The following is an 18793-nucleotide window of genomic DNA, read 5'->3' on the forward strand; positions in this document are numbered from 1 at the left end:
TTATTTATGTCTTTGTTAAAAAAATTATTTTAACTTTCGTTAGACTTTTATTAAAATAACGAAATTTCTATCTAAAAAATAAACTAAAAAAATTCATCTAATTTACATTATGAAAATAAATAACTAAATCAATAACAAATTCATTCAAATATAATTTATACAAATTAAAACTTATATGTTAATTTCTTTTTACTTTAGCTATTTTGCGATTTCGATTTCTGTTTTTCACATTAGCAACCTCATAGAAATTACTTCCTATTTTCTTTCTCTTATTTGATCTTTCTAATGCTCTGCGTTGCTTACTTGTTAAATAAACTGGTTTGTTATTATGATTGTTTATATTTGATATTTGAAAAATACCACTAGTCGAAGTAATTTTCAAATTTTCTAATTCACTGTCACTAGAATCCATATATTCGGTATCAACTTCATCATAAACACTTTGTAATAAATGATCTTTTTCAATTGAATTTTCATTATTTTCTGAATTTAAAGTAGTATCTTCGTTATTTGAATTTTCCAAGACTTTAGTACATATATTTTCTGTTGCATCCGCTAGTATTTCATTTTTATCTGCTACAACTTCATTTTGAATATTCTGAGAGTTATCAAGCTCATTTTTATTTTCACTTATATTTTCAATCTCGTCATTTTCATTGTTAGAATTATTAATAATCGATGGCTCGCAACTTAAAGTTCTACTTATATCATTTTCCGAATGAGTCGATTCCACTTCACAAATATCGGTTTTCAAATCTTCGCTCGAATATGGCAATCCTACCCTAATCTTCCTAAAATCTTGTATTACGCCAATTGGATTTTTTTCAGACGGTGTTTTACTTTCTGAATGTTCGTCAGTTTTATCAGCAGCTGGTGTCAAAGTATTTGCACAATCAGATGCTTGAGATACAGACTCTTTTGCGAGCGGCTCCTCAAATCCAGCTGGCATAACATAAAATGGTAATTTACCACGTTGCCAATCATTTAAGACCATACGTGAAACTTGATTAATATCAGGTTCTCCTTTCTTCAAAAGTTTCCCAGTTCTTTGAGCAAGTTTTTCCAAGAAATCTACATGATCGCTCCATTCTAAAATTTTATAAGTCTTCTTAATGTACTCTGGTTTAACTCTTTCTAATACCGATATAATATAATCTTCAGGATTTTGTATAAGTTCAATCCTAACTACCCCCTTTAAAACTTTTTCTGTATCCGTTTCTGCTGAAGGATAAACTATCCCAGGACAGTCGATCAAATAGATTCGTCGCATCAATGTTACGTATTGCCATACTTTTGTTTCTCCTGCAATTGGAGCCACTTTACAAACTTTTTTAGATCTAAGTGTATTAATGATCGAACTCTTTCCTGTGTTAGGATATCCTATCAAACCAACGCTAATTTGTTTTTTATCTGCGTGTAACTTTGCAAACTGACGTAAGAGATTTATTAGAGAACCCTTTCCAAACGGATGGGTTAACGAAGCATGGAAAGCTATTGTTGGATATTCGGCACTGAGGATTGCAACCCATCTTTGAGTTACCCATGTAGGCACAAGATCAACTTTGTTCAACACAAAAATTAGATGCTTATGAGCTTTCTCCTTTTTAAGATATTTCTCTACTGGAGGTGAACGAGTTCCCATCGGATCCCTAGCATCTAATACTTGTAAAACAACATCCGAGGAATCGATCACTTTATACAGTTCGTTCCAAATTCTTTTACTTTGTCCTGCTGCCATCACCCAATCCCTTTGAGCATCTTTAACTCCTTCATCCGGTCTTATTAAATCATGATCTTTAGTCTCTTTTTCTTGATCGTAAATTTCTACCTTCTCCTCTGCTTTTTGTTGAAATTCATTGTACGAAGATACCGTCAAGTTAGGACGTTTTCTTTGTTTCTTAGGACCAAACACTCTATCAAAATTCTCAGTTTCTAAAATATGTACTTTTTCATTTTTCGCCTTCTCTTGAAGTAAAGTTATAGGCAATATAGACGGCTTCATAATGACTTGGTACGGATCTTCTCTAACCGCTCCTAACTCTTTCTGAAATTTCTGAAGCGCATTCTGAGAAATCACCCTAGAATTACCAAACCATCTCGGTGATGGTTCGACTCTTGACACCGTCCCAGATGCAAGCCATCCTTGAAAAGGAGCTGGACTAATAATTTTTCCAACTCTATTACGCTTTGCTTTCTGATTACGATACATTTGTAATCGCTTTATCGTTCCTTTTGATCTGACCTTGGCAACACCTTTGAGATTCTCCACCGACCTCTCAGGATTCATACTATGGGCAGAGCGATTAAAGCCCTGCTTGCGAGGTGCCTTCGTCATTGAGTGTGTTTTTGCCATTTTTGCTGCAATAAATGTTCAATCAAATTAAAATTCTTACTTCCATTATAATAACGCACGATTGACTCTATAATTGAAACTACTCCAATTTTTTACGGTTTAACGAAAACCATCACAAATTACAATGAACACCATTCCTAAGAAGTTAAATTTTACATCTTGAAAATATTGAAACTGCATGCTCTTACTTTTAATTATTTTGTACTGTTCTGTACAAGAATTATTTTATCTTTTACACATCGAGTGACACAAATTCGTTAAATTATAGATTAATCTTTTACTTTTAATGCACAATTGCAGAACAATAAATGTATAAATAATATTTAAATAAACACGGTACCTTTTGTAATGAATTGACGGGAACAAGGTTATGTATACTAAACGTTCACTCGGACTCGTGAATAACACATGTGGCGGCCGCTAAATTGTGAATTAATTAATTCGTGGCTTCCAATCTGAGCGATATTTACTTCCCGTCTGTAATTCATCAACTTCAACTTGCTTATTATAGAATATAGTATTAACCGAAGTATTATATAATACGTCGATATATTTTTAATAGAAATTTTTCAATCTAAAAACTTCAATCTAAAAATTAAATTCAATGTTCATTATGAGGATCAGTAGCGAACGGCATAATATAGGGATGCATTGGTATGTCCAAATGTTAAAATTTTTTCGATATTTACACTTTTGACTGTCCGCTAACGTTAATTTAAACAATAAAAATTAACGAATTCGTTCAAATTCAATAAAATTATTATATTTTGGAAAATCGTGTTTCAGCCATTAAACTTTAATTCAAGCAACTAACATATTTCTTAAGTTCTTATTATTTTTTATTATTCAATTTATCGTACATACATCCACTCATATAATTTACATTATAATAAAGAGAACTTAAATCATTGTTTAATTCAGCGATTTGTTATTGTATTGTAATTGTATTTGTAAATGATATTGTGGCTTAAATATATCATTCAATCAAATAGTTTAAAAGTTTTTTTCTGATTAATATAATATTTTTAAAAAAAATTAACAATTTTATTATTTGTTTTGAATATTTAATTGTCTAAACATTAAATAACTAACAAACTAAAATGTATAAAGCAATAGTTAAATATATACATTATATGGATTTATTTATATATATATATATATATATATATATAAATATTAAATATAATAAATAAATAAATATTAATATAATAAATAAATAAATATTAAATATTAAAATATTAAATAATCGCCCTCACAATAAATAGCGCAAAGAATGTCAAATTTTGAAGAAAAAAATATTTTCAGTTGCGATAAAATAAAATTAAATCCTACAATTTGAAATGTAATTGTTTTTAACAAAATGTTTACAATAATTAAAAACAAAAACAAAAAAAATTAAATAATTGCAGTCATTATAAACTCAAAAAAAAACAATTAGGTTCAATCTCTATCTCTCTTCCACCCCACCCCCCCAATATATATATAATATAAAAATATTATATATATAATATTTTAAAATAATAATACATGGTAAAGTAATAAAATAAATATTAAATATGTATAATTGTCGATAGAGCGAACGTTAATCCATCATCTACCTGTAGAGATTAAATTTTATATTTACGTAGTTTAATTTGTGACGTGACTAGAGCTACCTTTTACATTTCTATTACTTCCCAAATATTTATGTAATATCGTTTTATTAATTGGAGATATTAATATTTTATTGCAATAATAAGGCAACCGCTTATCGTTGCTGGCTATTGCGTTTTCTTTGCTAATACGTTGTCAATAATTAATTTTAATTTTTATTAGGTTAATTTAATTTTTATTAATCTTTATTAATATTGATTTTATTAAATTGTACTCGTTCTTGTTGTATTATTAATTCACAACAGCCCGCATTATTTATTAAACGCATAATTCGTATTTATAGATTTTATATACGTTGTTATTCATTTTATTTTCCAATCTTAATCAATAAAATATCATGAAAGATTGTATTGCTATTATAGTTATTTATAGTTGAAAAAGTCACTATTATAGTCAATCAATTCTCGTGATTAGAATTGAATTTATATTATAATATTTGATAAATTATTCGACATTTGTATGGAAACTTAATTGAAATTTAACATTTAAACAATAATAGTTTCAAATGTACATGATGTTATGGTTAAATTTTACATTGTATAATTTGAATGTTTCAATTTGTAGTTACAGGCATTTCCATTTTATTTTTGAAATATTCCAAAACTACTTCGGGCGAAAAGCATTCAGTTGGAAAATGAGGCTTCCTAGAAAAGCCTTTTACATTTAGAGAATGGAATCATGCGATTTTATTAATTTTCAGATTTTAATTTTTATTTTTTTATTTTTCTATTTAGTGATGAGCCTTTCAAGTACGGCTATTTAAGTAGAACGTAATGGTAATCGCTTACTGCCCAAGCAAGTACAGTAGTGAACACTGATGAAACATAGAAAGTATTTATTATTAGAAATTGACTTAAGAATCTTTCAATGCTTTACATCCACTAAAGTTTACATTTTTCATTCCTAACTTATTGTAATATTCAACTTTTAGGGAACTAAAATTCGTTTATACAAAATTATCTAAATAGTGATGGAAAAGAAGTCCTCGATCCATACTAATTATGCAAATTTTAGTCGTTGATTAGAAATATACTCGTGACTAAAGCCCAACAATCAGCAACAACAAGTCGCTTCATAGTTAGCCCAATAAAATGTCAATACCTTCAGCGAATTAAATAATGTTATATAGATATTTAAGAAGTGATACAAATACATAGCTTAGATTGCAATTCATTCAAAACTACATAAACGGATTAAATAAAGCTTTCATGCATTACAAGTTGATCGAGAATCAGTTTATCGCTACTTGAATATCTTTGTTATTTAAACGATCGTGTTAAAAGAACTACCACATCTTGTCGATTAGAACTGCCAATGTAAATAATATATATAAATTATTTAATATATATATATATATATATATATATATATATATATATATAAATATAATATAAAATACTTAATCGTTTTATTAAATTAAATATGTTTCTTCTAGTTTTTTCGTTTTAAATGATAATGATTTGGCAACTTCAAGTTCACTATCGAATGTTTTATTATTATAAGCAACTTAAAGAAATTATTTAATATTTGTAAAGAATGATAAATTACTATTAAACTTTTAAAGTAGAAATTGAAGCGATGTATGTGTATATATATATATATATATATATATATATATTTGTAATTCATTATATGTATATTTTTTAATCTTACTCGTTTAAATATATTGTTTAATTGTATTTTTATAATCGACGATTCATCAACAGAAATTTCTGTTTCTCTTTTCATTGTTATAAGATCTTGCTAATTATTAAAAAAAAAAAAAAAAACAGAAAATTTTACATTTTTGTGTTTTTCTTTTTTTTTTAACATAAGGAAGGATGTTTAGTTTTGTTTAGCTTACTTATAGGCGTGCATTATGATGTACAAGTAATATATATTTCTTTAGAAAGCCTGTAACGATTACCATTTCTTTGGAATTGAAGTGTAAATTAAATTTTAAAAATTTCCATACAACGCGTTACTTTCGCGTAGTTTTTTTTTTTTTTTAAAGCATCGCTTGTAATTTCCTTATAAAAATATTATTATTTGTATTGTTCTCAATCGTAATCTCATCGTTCTCAAACGATGATGAATTTTAAAGAGTTTAAGTGATGATTCTAACGTGTTACATTTTTATGGATATATCGTTAGGATATGTAATAAAATAAAAATCATCATTATATATAACATTTATTGTCATTAATTTAAGACTTAAATTATAGAAGATAAGTGCTACTTACGCAATTTGCGTAAATAGAGTATTACATAGTATTTCGTCGTATTGTCCCAAAAGAACTTGTGCTCTTATGCTTGTAAATAATTATAAATAGTTGGAAAATAAATATATAAGTTTATTTGTCATATGCAGTTAGGATGATTATTATAACGAATATATACTTTGTGCTTCAATCATCTCGGTTTGCTATTTCAATTCTATATGATGACATAATGAGACAAAGACTTGAATATGTGCCCTTTAATAGCAATGGTAAATACACCTTTCGCATTATAATCAGTTATCAATAAATATACTTTATCAGTGCAGCTAGGCACGAGGCGCCACCTTAATAATGTAAATGACTAACTTCGCATGAATTTATTCTATGGATAGAATTTCTCCTTTACCAACAAATCAGTCATTAAAAAAAGAAGCTTACTTAACATTTCTTCTCGCACGCGCGTTTCGTCCTCGGATGTTCGTCTCGAGCGTACAGTCCATTATATAAGTGTTAATAGCCGATGTGGACGCATTGTCAATTTTTCGAAAGAATAAAATAGCGCGCCGACGGTTCTCAATCTCAGTGTGCACATGGTACCACAAAAGCCCCCGCGATTTAATTTTGCCAGTTCCATTTGCACGTATATGGCGTGAGTGTGTACGTATCTCTCTTCACTTGGCTCTTTGCTTGGCACTTTGCTTGGCTCTGTAGTAAAAATTTCTCCCGACTGACATTTCATCCAGCTTTCGCTTAGGCATTAACAATGATGGTCTGAACTTTGTTGATTAATAAAAGATTTTAAGGAAAAATGGTGTCTATTATCAAAAACCAGTTGTTGAAACATCTGTCAAGGTGAGTGTACGTGCTTTACGTATATTCTGCGCGTGTTGCTTTTTCGATATATTTTGTATGTTTAATTTTGTAAATATTTTTGACAAGCAATAATGACCACGTTGCTTCCTAAACGTTACCTACACGCTGTTAAACCGTACCTTTATATTTAAACGACCTGGTGTAATTTCTCTTAATTTTATTTAAGTACAATTTTACAAACGTTTGTCTTTTCCTTAACAATGTATATTTCACATCGATAAAAGAAAATCAATAAAAAATACTTTTGAGTCTGAATTGTTACATAAAAGTAGGCTTGTTTGTGAATTAATCCCAATACTTCGATAACATTTATTGAAAATGCGAATGTACTTTTATATAATCATGTCGTTAATCATAATCATAAAGATTATTTTATTAAATTTATAAGATTAGAGACTATAGGGAGCGAAAGAATTTTGTATATACCTGGGCTTATTGCAATTAGGTTATGCAAATAAGATAATTCCCCCCCCCCCTCAAACATTATTAATTTTATATAAATAAAATACAATATAAATGAAAGAAAATTGTTCGTCAACATCATTACGATCAGTTTTAGTCAGTTCCTTCTGCAGTAAATTTATTTTGATTTTATTTTGTCAAATAAGTATTAATATTATTACCTTAAATTATTATTGTATTAATTCATTATTATTACATTAATCCTCGCAGTCTTTTGAGAATCTGAATAACCGTATTATTCATTAATAGTTTGTTTCTACCTATTAAATTGTTAAATTAATTCTGTATATTATATTAAACTTCTTATTAATTACAGATTTACAAAAAACTTATCAGCTGACAAAATTAATTTGAGCACATTTAAAGGGGAAGGTGAGCTAACAAATCTTGAACTAGATGAAACTGTATTAACCGACTTATTGGAATTACCGTCATGGTTGAGATTGACCAGTGCATGGTGCAACAAAGTTACTTTTCGTATTCAATGGACCAAGTTAAAAAATGTTCCTATATTTTTGGTGAGCTACTAATTTTAAAAATTTTCAACAAACTTTCTTTATAATCATAATATTATATGGTATTGGATATTTTAATCTTAAGTATTATATGATATTTAGAGTTTGGATGAAGTTCATATAGAAGTTGAAACTTGCGAAGATTTAAGGGATGTATCTTCCTCGCAAGGTTTATCTTCTAACACAGGACCTACAAAATATTCTTATATTCACAAAATTATCGATGGCATAACTGTATCTGTGAATACTGTTAGAGTTACTTTTAAGAGTCCTGCATTTATCGCTAAAGTTCAGGTATTATATTAATAATGTTGGGAATGCTTATAAATAATTTATAAAATTTGTTGATTGATAATTATTAAACATAATTTATTCATTTTACTTTGAGATGTCTCGCATAATAGTTGAATCAAAGTCACCAACGTGGCAACGATGTGATTTGAGAACAACAAGAGTAAAAGATCCCGATAGGGGTCAGTTATTAATTTTTAAGGAATTGGAATGGCAAACTGTAAGAATAGAAGCACAAAGTACTAATGATAATGATATTTCACCTCTTCGTCTTCTTACAAATCAAGCAAGATGTAGAGTAACTATTAAAAAACGACTGTCTGGTAAATCTTTTCTATAAAATGTCATGAATATCTATTTTAAGGATATTTACATTATATATTTTATTTATAGACTGTTTTGTTATGGGATCTCGATTGGTTATTATACTTGATGATCTTTTGTGGGTTCTAACCGATTCTCAACTAAAAGCTGCTTTACACTTCATTGATTCTCTTGGGGGGCTAATTGAACGATCAACAATTTTAGAGAGAAAAACGAAGGCTGCTAGAAAATTAGAGGTTCGTCTTTCAATTACATGAATTAAAATACATAATTAGCAAAATGGATTATTGACTCCTTCATATTTTAGGTACTACCAGAATATCAAGCCCAAGTTTCTCAACAAAGTAGAAGCAAAAGCCAAAGTAATACAGTCATTGCAAAAATATTTAGTAAGTACGACGTTGTGGAAACGTCATATCATTTCCTTTCTCAGAGAATAGATTTGCATCTTTGCGATGATATGGGATGTAAGTACAATATCACGATATATTATGAAAGTATAACCGTAAATTCAGAATTAAAATAAAATGAATAAAATGTAAATAATTATCATCAGCTGGCCGATCGGTACATCCTGAATTAAAAGAAGGTGGTGCACTGCAAATATCGTTAATTAAGTTTCAAGTGGACTATTATCCGTATCATTTAGCTTTAGCGGATAGGAAGCATTGGGCTGTGTATAAAGAGAATACTATACCACATGGTCAATGGTTACAACAGTCTCTTAATGCCTTTCGAGGTCAATTTATGGATCTTATTGATTCTGGAAGAACTCAAAATTCTCCATTAACAAAAATTGAGGGCAATGTTGGAGCTGGTACGTTTTCTCTTTTTTATCTTCATCCCTTCGAGTATTCTCATTGATTAACCGTTTAACGTAAGATTAATAGACATTCGTGTGATTCTTCAACAGGAAATATTTTGCAATTCTGAGTGATTAATGAAAGAGCTCGAGCATATTTCATTTACGACAAAATTATGTTCAAACTTTAAGTAAATTTAAGTACTAACTAAACTTTAAAAAAATTTAAGTAATTAACAAGTTAATTTTACTATTATGCTTGCATTTGACGTTCAAATTTTCTTTTCAAACAATAAAAATAATTATGTTTAAGTTTTGATAAATTTAAATAATAAAATGAAACCACTTAATTTAATAAAGAGAGACAGATAAATTAATAAGTTCGTTTCAGTGATATATGATTTTTCATTACATTTAATTTATAGGAAACTTCAAAGAATCTGACAAGATATTTAATAATCAAAATCAAAATTCAGATTCTCAAGAGCAAAAGAAATCAATGCAATATCCTAGTGGAAATCCTGTAAAAAATTACGTTTTAGAGCAATTAGCAAAATTGATGACAACATGCATTGTTATTAGAATAGATGACTTCACTTTATACAAAGTAACAACATCATCTAGAAAAGTGATTCCAAAAGAGTTCATAAGAGGTAATATTCATTATACGATCATTAACGTTTTAATAGTTATACATTTATCCATAATTTTTTTATTAAAAACTTTTATACGTTATTTTAAAAAATAATTTTTAAATACTTTATACTTATATAGCGCAAACGAGGAAAAAATGTGGTCCAGGTATAAATAATATAAATTTGTAGAAATCACTCGTTCGCATTTTTTTTCATTTTGCATACACAGTATTATTTAATAGAAGTAGAATGTATCATTGTAATAATTTACATTACCATTTATACACTTTATGTTAAAAATATTAATATTTAACAACTTAAAATAATTAATAAGCTAAAGTTTATAAATTCATATTTACGTGTATTTTTAAATGTATTTTTTATATTTCATATGTAAACTTTGCTTAGGTGATAGAGAAAGATTCTGCTTACCAGAGAACGTGAATATACTTCATGCCGAGTTTACTTATTACTATTATCCTGGAGATCTTAATTTTCCATGTAAGCGAAATGTCAAATAATTTATGTTTTTAAAGTATCTTAAAATTTAAAACTTTTTTATTCTCCACAGTACCACCTCCAAAATTTTATGTACAACTTAACCCCATTCAGATAAACTTTGATGTCTGCTCTTGTCTTTGGTTCAATTCATTCCTTCTCAACTTATATCATTCACTTTTGAATAATAACAGCAATATGGCAAGCGCCTCTTCCAACTTCATGTATTTTGATGTGAAAATCGAAGCAATATTGCCAAGAGTGAGTTGTATTTATTAATTATGATTGATTTTATTTATTCTTATAAAGTCTAAGTGTCCTTGTACAAATTTTTGCAACATAAATTTATTAGTAATAATATAAAAATAAATATTTTTATATTTAAATTAAAAAAAATAAGAATTTAATAAATTAATAAAGCTTTTAATGCAGAGTTGTAAGAATTTATAATGATGAAAGTATGTTTTCATAATGAATTTCTACTTTATTTCAGATAATTTTTGAAAGTCTCGAAGACTATCCTAATCAAAAGGATAGACCAAAGTCTTTGCATATGCAAACGTCGAGAGCAACTATAACAAATGTAAGATCATCCGAAAGTTCATCAAGAGCTGATTTAGCACAATGCCTTAATGCTTTCCAAATGGGTCAAATGTTTTTTGGCTCTGAATTTCCTAACAAAAGTGGAGATTTTCACGTAATTACGAACAAATTCTTCGAACATTGTGCTGGTAAATAAGTCAAAATACTCTACGACTGTACTGCAATAATAATGTGATCTTAACTAAGTAATAAGTAGCAGAAAAGAAGATTATTTGAATTTAATATATTTTTTCTTAATCGTGTCATTACAAAATAATCAAAGTGTTTAAATATTTACACGTAAATGGAATTTAAACAAAAAAGTTTCTAACTAATCCATACTTTAATGTTTTATCCATTATATATATATATAAAGACATAAGATAATTATAATAAATAAATGGAATTACATAGTAATGGATTTATTGGTAAATTAAAAACATTAATGGTGAAAATCATGAAGTATCGGTTAATTTTTAAACCCTTTCATTTCGTAATAAAATTTAATTTATTCTAGTTTATTGTATGAAATCAAAATTTTCAAAACAATTTGCTTTACAAGAAATGAATAAACTTTTTTTCTCACATTTTGTTCCAATCGCTTACTATTAATAATTTTTCATTATGATTTTCAGGAACGGATTGTATTAGATCTCTTCCACCGAATTTCTCGAGTAATTCCATTAATGAAATGGTCCGTCAATTGACTAGAGAGCTTCTTTGGACCGAAGCGAAGGACGTTTGGTGTTGTAATATGGAACCGGTTTGGGGCGACTTTTTTGGAGCTCGAGCAGTTGGGTCGAATCGTCCAGTACCCTTTCTCGACGCTTTTCCCCTAACGCTTTGGGTTCACATGAATAACTCCAAGTCAGAAAACTCATCGGATACCGCAAATATTCACGGCCTTGCTTATATCAGTAATTTAATTAGTGTACAAATCAATCATTACCAATATTTGTTTCTACTGAGGCTGTTCGAATTGGTTTCTGAGCTTTCGACGTACATGTCCATCGACTCGAATAAAATCTTAAAAGTTGAATCTGGAGGTAAGTTAAATGCAATTGATTTATAAAAAATTTAATAAAAAACATATAAATTTGTATATATATATATATATATATATATATATATATATATAACATAATTTTATACAAGTTCATTTGGCTATTTGTGTGCGCTGTAAATGAGTTAACGAGATAATTACACGAACATTATTATAATTAATACAAGGCAATAATGCTATAATGTATTATTGCAATACCTCAGGTTCCTTGATTATCGGAGCTTTGATTCCCCAAATTGAAGTTACTTTCATCATGCCATCTCAAACTCCTGGCAAAGAAAACTCCGGGGCCGATCTCGAATCCATAGTGCCTGACAGTTCAAGTATAATCGACGATATTGGAGGTTCATCCAACTTCTGTCAACATACAATAACTGCGCGTATGGAGTATAGCAACAAACGAAATAATACGAGCAATGATGCTGTAACATTTCAGGACGACATCACTCCCATAAATTCGATGGATTTCACTGATTTTTCCGGCAACGCTGCCCATCAGAATATTCTTATCTTTAAGCAACAGAACGGCTCCGAGCGGGACGAGCAGAAAGTAATACCTTCTAGTGCGATGGAAAAGTCATGGCCGAGGAAGACGTTGGAGGAGAAGCCAAAGCTTGCTAAGGCCGATTCAGTGTCCGGCATCATTCCAAATAACTTTAATGTCAATCTGTCTTCTATGAAGAAGGGTTTTAGCAACCTTATGACATCGTTGGATTCGGCTTTAAAACCATCGCCCGATGATGCTAGTGACACAATTTCAATGCAAAGTGACGTAAGCTCGGATAGTGAAAACGACATTGTTGTATCCTTCGAGGATCATGAAAAAATGGATGCGGTTTTTAATGTTGATAATTCGATTATCGCTGTTGAAGAAGCGAGCGAAGTCGTGGAAGAGACTCCTGATACACAAAGCGAAAAATCAATGGACAGCGTATGTAAAAGGAAAGATCTGGTACGTTGCATAATCGGAAGTTTATTTGTTATAGATTATCCAATAAATTATCAAATGTAAAATCATTATTTTTCATATAAATCTAACTTAATCTTCACTATAAAAATACATTATTTTAATGTATTCACAACTAATATAGTAATATCATAATCAATGGCAATCAATTTTATTTACGTATTTTTGGTATTTATTTAAATCGATTAATTATTAGGTGTCGATGACGACCTTCAAATTATCAAAAGTTGAAGTGATACAGCAATCACTTGGATTTTCTTCGGCAATTAAAATTCAAGTTTGTAACGTAGACAATGAAGAATGTTCATCTATACCATGGGATGAATTTCAGGTTAGTTGTTGTTAAGGCGATTAATTTTCTTACATTTTAAATGTTAAGAATTGAAAAACAATAATATTACTAATTATCACAAAGATTTCTTAATATTTAACTTGAATATTAATTTAGCCGACTGTAATAATCATTAATTCAATTATAAGTATATTTAATTTTCATAAAGTAAACGTAATAATAGAAAATTAAAAAATCAATCGTTGTATGTTGTCAAAAAAAGCATTTCGATACACACGCGCGCGCGCACACACACACACACACGCGCGCACATATATATGTTTAAAAATGTTTAAAGTAGAGTAAATAAATACAATTGATGACAAAATTTACTTTTAATTATAATAACAATTCTGCATACAGACTCACACACACACACAAAGACATGCAAAGAAACACACGTAATATTATTGTTTAAATTATTTAATTACTCTTTTTATTATATTATATTGAATTTTATTATCGATATTCAATTTTATTATTAATCTTCAATTTTATTATCAATTTATTGTGCGTGTGAGCGAGCGAGCGAGTCCGTCCGTACGAGTGTGTGGGTTTATCATGTCAATATAAATTTTGTTTTTCAACTTTTTGCATGCTTTCTCTTGTGAATGTTTTTATGTGACACTTGTGGCAGGCCAAGAAAAAGGTATTGGCAAAATATTTTATACTAAATTTATGAGTAGCGACCCACCATAAGTGAATGCATGAATACGACGAATTAGAATTTAAATTCTAAATCATTTTATCTAAAAGTTTTACATTAATAATATATTTTAGAACTTTGTTTAAATATAACGTTCAGTATTCATGAATTTTACTATATATTTTAGAAAATGCGCCAAAACTTTCATCTAGACATAAAATGCTTAGAAAATTGATAAATTAGTGAGCAAAAGTTTTAAGCATTGTATGTGTAAATATTGTAAACACAAATGTTCTAATTTTCTAAATTTTAAGCATATTCTACATTTAATTCGTATTAATTTTCTTCGGAATAAAATTATTTTCAAATATAGATCTATCGAAATTTTTCTTAAAATTTTTTTGTTCATAAAACATCTGATCGTTTGTACTGTGTCAATAAATTTATACAAAATTATAAAAATTATACAAATTATTCAAATTTATGCAAAACATCATCAGATTTATAAAAACTGTTCACGAACAATTTTTGTCTGGAATTTTTAGATGCGTTTTTGAGGCATTCAATTTATAGTTTTTTTTTTTTTTTTTTTTTTTCATTTTGTTGAATAACATTTTCATAGAAATAGTACTGTAACAAAGTTGATAGTGTAATTTTTCTATTTTAGTAATCTGTTAAAGCAAATACAGATGTCATAATGTCATCATCTATCTATATATTTAATCTATCTAAAAAATTTTTTCTTCTATTTTCTTATTATGCGGTATTAATAAGTTTAATTAAATTAATTTAATTAAAACGATGTTTCTCTATTTGCTTTTTTTTCTAATTGAGCTTAAAATAAGTTCTGTGGAAAAAGTTGACTGTCTTGTTTACTTGTTGCAAGCATGTTTTTAATATTTTTTGTATCTGATTAAAATGTGTATTTAATAAATTAAACGTAGTTGTTAGATCTGAAAGTAATACTTTATTTTGAATTAACACGTTTGAATTTAATTTTTGATTCTACAGCCTTTTACTTTTAGTATATTTTAATATAAATTCTGCTCGTTAAATTATTCTTGTGAAATTATTTAAGACAAATTTTAGGATTTTTTCAGCAACATAAATATAAATATTAATTGCTAATTGAATCAATGATACTTACGATTTGTTGAATCGTTTTGAACCATTTTTTTTTTTTTTTTTTTGTAAATGTATTCGTAATACTAATGCTCTACTATAAAATACATAGATTTTTGAAAAATAATAAAATATAAATAAAAAAAAAAATTAGAAATTAGAATTAAAAAAAGGATTTTTCTATCAGTAAATGACAAAATTTAGTTTTTTTTTTTTTCATTAGATATTAATGTAATTATATTTTAGTAATAAAGTCTAAGAGTTTTGGTAATAAAGTAGGTAATAATATTATAATGTGCCCTTAATTGCTTTCGAGGAAAGTTAGTCTAATATAAAGCTAGTGCAAATGAAATGAAAATGTGCAAAAATATATAATATCCCGTTATTTCTTTAGACAAAATTCACATCCCGATCAAGAGGTTGGGTAGAGCTTCCGTCTGATTCAGACTGTAGATCGCGTATCAAGTTGCGTTTGGATCATTGTCTGAGAAATCAAGAAGATATGAAAAATCTTTCAGAAATAAGTCAAATTATAAGTAGTGGTGGCGATATTCTATCTTTACAGGATCCGAATAAAGTCACTGATACCGATCATATTGCCAACAGTATTAATTTCGATAATAAAGAAGTTATATTAAATCTTTTTGAGGATAAAATTGAGGTGAAAGTTGCTAATATACCATTCACTATTGCAATGAGCTCAGTCACGGGCTTAAGCGACTTAATTGAGGATGAAATTATACATAAACCAATACCATTGGAGGTAATTTTTATAAATCTTAGTCTATAAATGTAAGCGTTCGTTATAAATATTTAATATAATTGTTATCAAATTTTGATAAATATATTTTTTAAACACCTACCAAGTAAAAAAAAAAGGAGTAATAATAATTGTTATTATTGCTATTATTGCTGTTATCATTATTAATATTATTATTATCATTATTATTATGATCATTATTATTATTATTATTATTATTATTATTATTATTATTATTGTTATTATTGTTATTATTGTTATTATTGTTATTATTGTTATTATTATTGTAGATATTGATAGAAAATATAACATTGCATCTAAATGAAGATCGGCCGCCTAATAATATAACATCACCTGGACCGATTCCAATAGATCTAAATATTTCCAAGCTTAAAATAACGAGAAATATCTCCAGAGTTTTTCATATAGAACCCGTTGGTAAGTGTTTGCAAATTTAAACATAATAAATAAATAATTTATTTTAACTTGCCACATATCGGTAGCAGCACTATATATACTAAGTATTCAATATTGATCTCACATAATAAAATACTACAATATTGTGCAATTTTGAAACATTTTCTATAATTATGATTATGAGTAAAATGCATTCTGTTCTAAACTTATTTATAAACTTAATTATAGTAGGTTTTACTGAAATGCTTTTTGTATTAATTTGATTTATTTCTGTAATGAAAGTGGCAGAAATTTTCATCAAAACATAATTTGATTCTTACTCATCTGGTATAATTGTTCTGTTCACTCAGAAGGCCTTTCGACTGTGAGCATTAGTTCTAATAACACAATTAGAAAGAAAAATGTAGATTTAGTGATTGAAGCTTTAGCTACCATTTTTTTTTCTTTTATTGAAGATTCTTCAAATTAAATGTATTTATATATACTAATGCATGACGACTTGCTGTAATACGTAGAAATTGACAATATAAATAATAGATATTTTCATTATGTATTTTTATTGTATATACACAATTATAAGAGTATTTTTAACTTATATTATGATTTTTCAAATGAATTTAGAATATAAAGTCTATTATTTAGAAATGCCTTGATTTATCAGCTAATTTATTATTACGTGATTTATAATGAAATTCATAATGAGATTATCTTAATTAAAAAAGCATGTTAAAAATAAGTTCAATGATATAGTACATCAATTAAACAAAATAAATTAATTATAAATCTGCCTGTGTTTTTGATAATAGATTTTTAATTATCATGAAACATAAATATTTGAATTATCTCTTATTTACAGTAAATGCATTGAAAGAAAGCAAAGATAGGGCTGCGACTTTTAACGAAGACATTACTCAACATATCAAGCTTATGGAACAAGAGATGAGTATTTTGAAAGAAATGAATCAACAGCTGCAGTCAGATAACGAGGAACTACGTCGAAGATTCGTAACTATGGAACGTTTGTCAGAAGAAAATTCGAAGCTTCGAAGAACCAAGGAAGAACTTCGGTCTTCGTTGAATGTAGCGCAAGAAGACATATCAGTCTTATTGAAAGAAAAAAAAATATTGCAGGGATCTGTAATTGATCTGCAGACTCAGTTAAGTAGTAACACTGGATTTGGTACTAGTAATAGAGGTTCCATGTGGTTAAATAAAAGATAGCATACTAGTTGCTTCGACTGCTCTACTTGTTGTAGTTCAAGTAAATCGTAACGGATTGTATTTCTTCATAAGAACATATATTTAAAAAATGTGTCTTTGAAGTTAAAAAAAAAATGAAGTTCAGATAGTATCCAAAAAAGAATTTACGAGAGTTCATAATGAATAAACTTTTATTATTTCCTAATGGAAATACAAGTCAGGATTCTAATATAATTCATTACACTAACATATGCTAGTAACTGCCAAAATGGCGGTATCATAATACGTTATATATATATATATATATATATATATATATAAATATTTATATTTATTTATATTGATATTTATATTTATATTTATAAATATATATAAATATTTATAAATACGTTGAAATCTCTGCATAATTGAATCATTCGAGGAATTCATTAGATCAGTTAAATTTTTTTTTCCATATATTTTTTTTATTGTATGCCTTGTTAATAAATATATAATGAACTCTCATAATTCTCTCCTAATTTTATATTCGGAGATAGTTAGTTAAACAAATTCAAATACTTATTTTTATTCCCATGCAATATTATTAATTGTAATATTATACAGTTTTTGGACAATATTACTGTTGTCTTATTAATTTGTAGCAATTATTTATATCAGATTTTCAGGAATGCAATTTAATATAAGCTTTGACTAAAAGTGTTGTATTTTTATATATTCTATATAATAATGGCTTTATCAATGCCATCTTATATCATATGTTAAACTTTTACATTAATTTTAAATTCTGTTAATTTATTTATAAAATAACTTATTTCGTAAATAATTAATCTGCCTCTGATGGTTATTTGTTATTTATTACTACACTACAATATATAATATAAATATATATATGTTTATATATATATATATATATATATATATATATATATATATACATATTTACTTATATATAATGTCGTAAATAAACGCATTTATTATAATTTATTTAATAAAAATTAGCTCTACAGGCGGTAGATGTTTTTGGGGTTATATGACACATTGAATTGAATCTACTAGAAATACATAGATGCATAGAAATTGAAATAGAAAAAGAGATCA

General features: G+C 27.4%; 2 protein-coding genes across 2 annotated transcripts; one reads left to right on the forward strand and one right to left on the reverse strand.

Annotated features, from left to right (window-relative positions):
• Positions 1-178: 178 nt before the first annotated feature.
• On the reverse strand, positions 179-2881 carry Ns2 (nucleostemin 2). The gene is made up of 2 exons (XM_011500249.1): positions 2694-2881; positions 179-2358 (listed from the first exon to the last, which is right to left on the reverse strand). Exon 2 carries the CDS (start codon positions 2351-2353, stop codon positions 179-181), a length of 2175 nt encoding a protein of 724 aa, XP_011498551.1. The 5' UTR covers positions 2354-2358; positions 2694-2881.
• Positions 2882-6636: 3755 nt separating this feature from the next.
• Positions 6637-17997, forward strand: LOC105362672 (UHRF1-binding protein 1-like). The gene is made up of 17 exons (XM_011500155.1): positions 6637-7059; positions 7859-8060; positions 8160-8351; positions 8446-8671; positions 8742-8908; positions 8980-9139; positions 9229-9489; positions 9900-10127; positions 10518-10610; positions 10681-10868; positions 11101-11338; positions 11825-12235; positions 12456-13204; positions 13416-13550; positions 15713-16081; positions 16369-16516; positions 17352-17997. Exons 1-17 carry the CDS (start codon positions 7016-7018, stop codon positions 17714-17716), a joined length of 4176 nt encoding a protein of 1391 aa, XP_011498457.1. The 5' UTR covers positions 6637-7015; the 3' UTR covers positions 17717-17997.
• The last annotated feature ends 796 nt before the right edge of the window (positions 17998-18793 follow it).

The sequence above is a fragment of the Ceratosolen solmsi genome, unplaced genomic scaffold (assembly GCF_000503995.2).
Source record: "Ceratosolen solmsi marchali unplaced genomic scaffold, CerSol_1.0 scaffold41, whole genome shotgun sequence".
Lineage (NCBI taxonomy): Eukaryota > Metazoa > Arthropoda > Insecta > Hymenoptera > Agaonidae > Ceratosolen > Ceratosolen solmsi.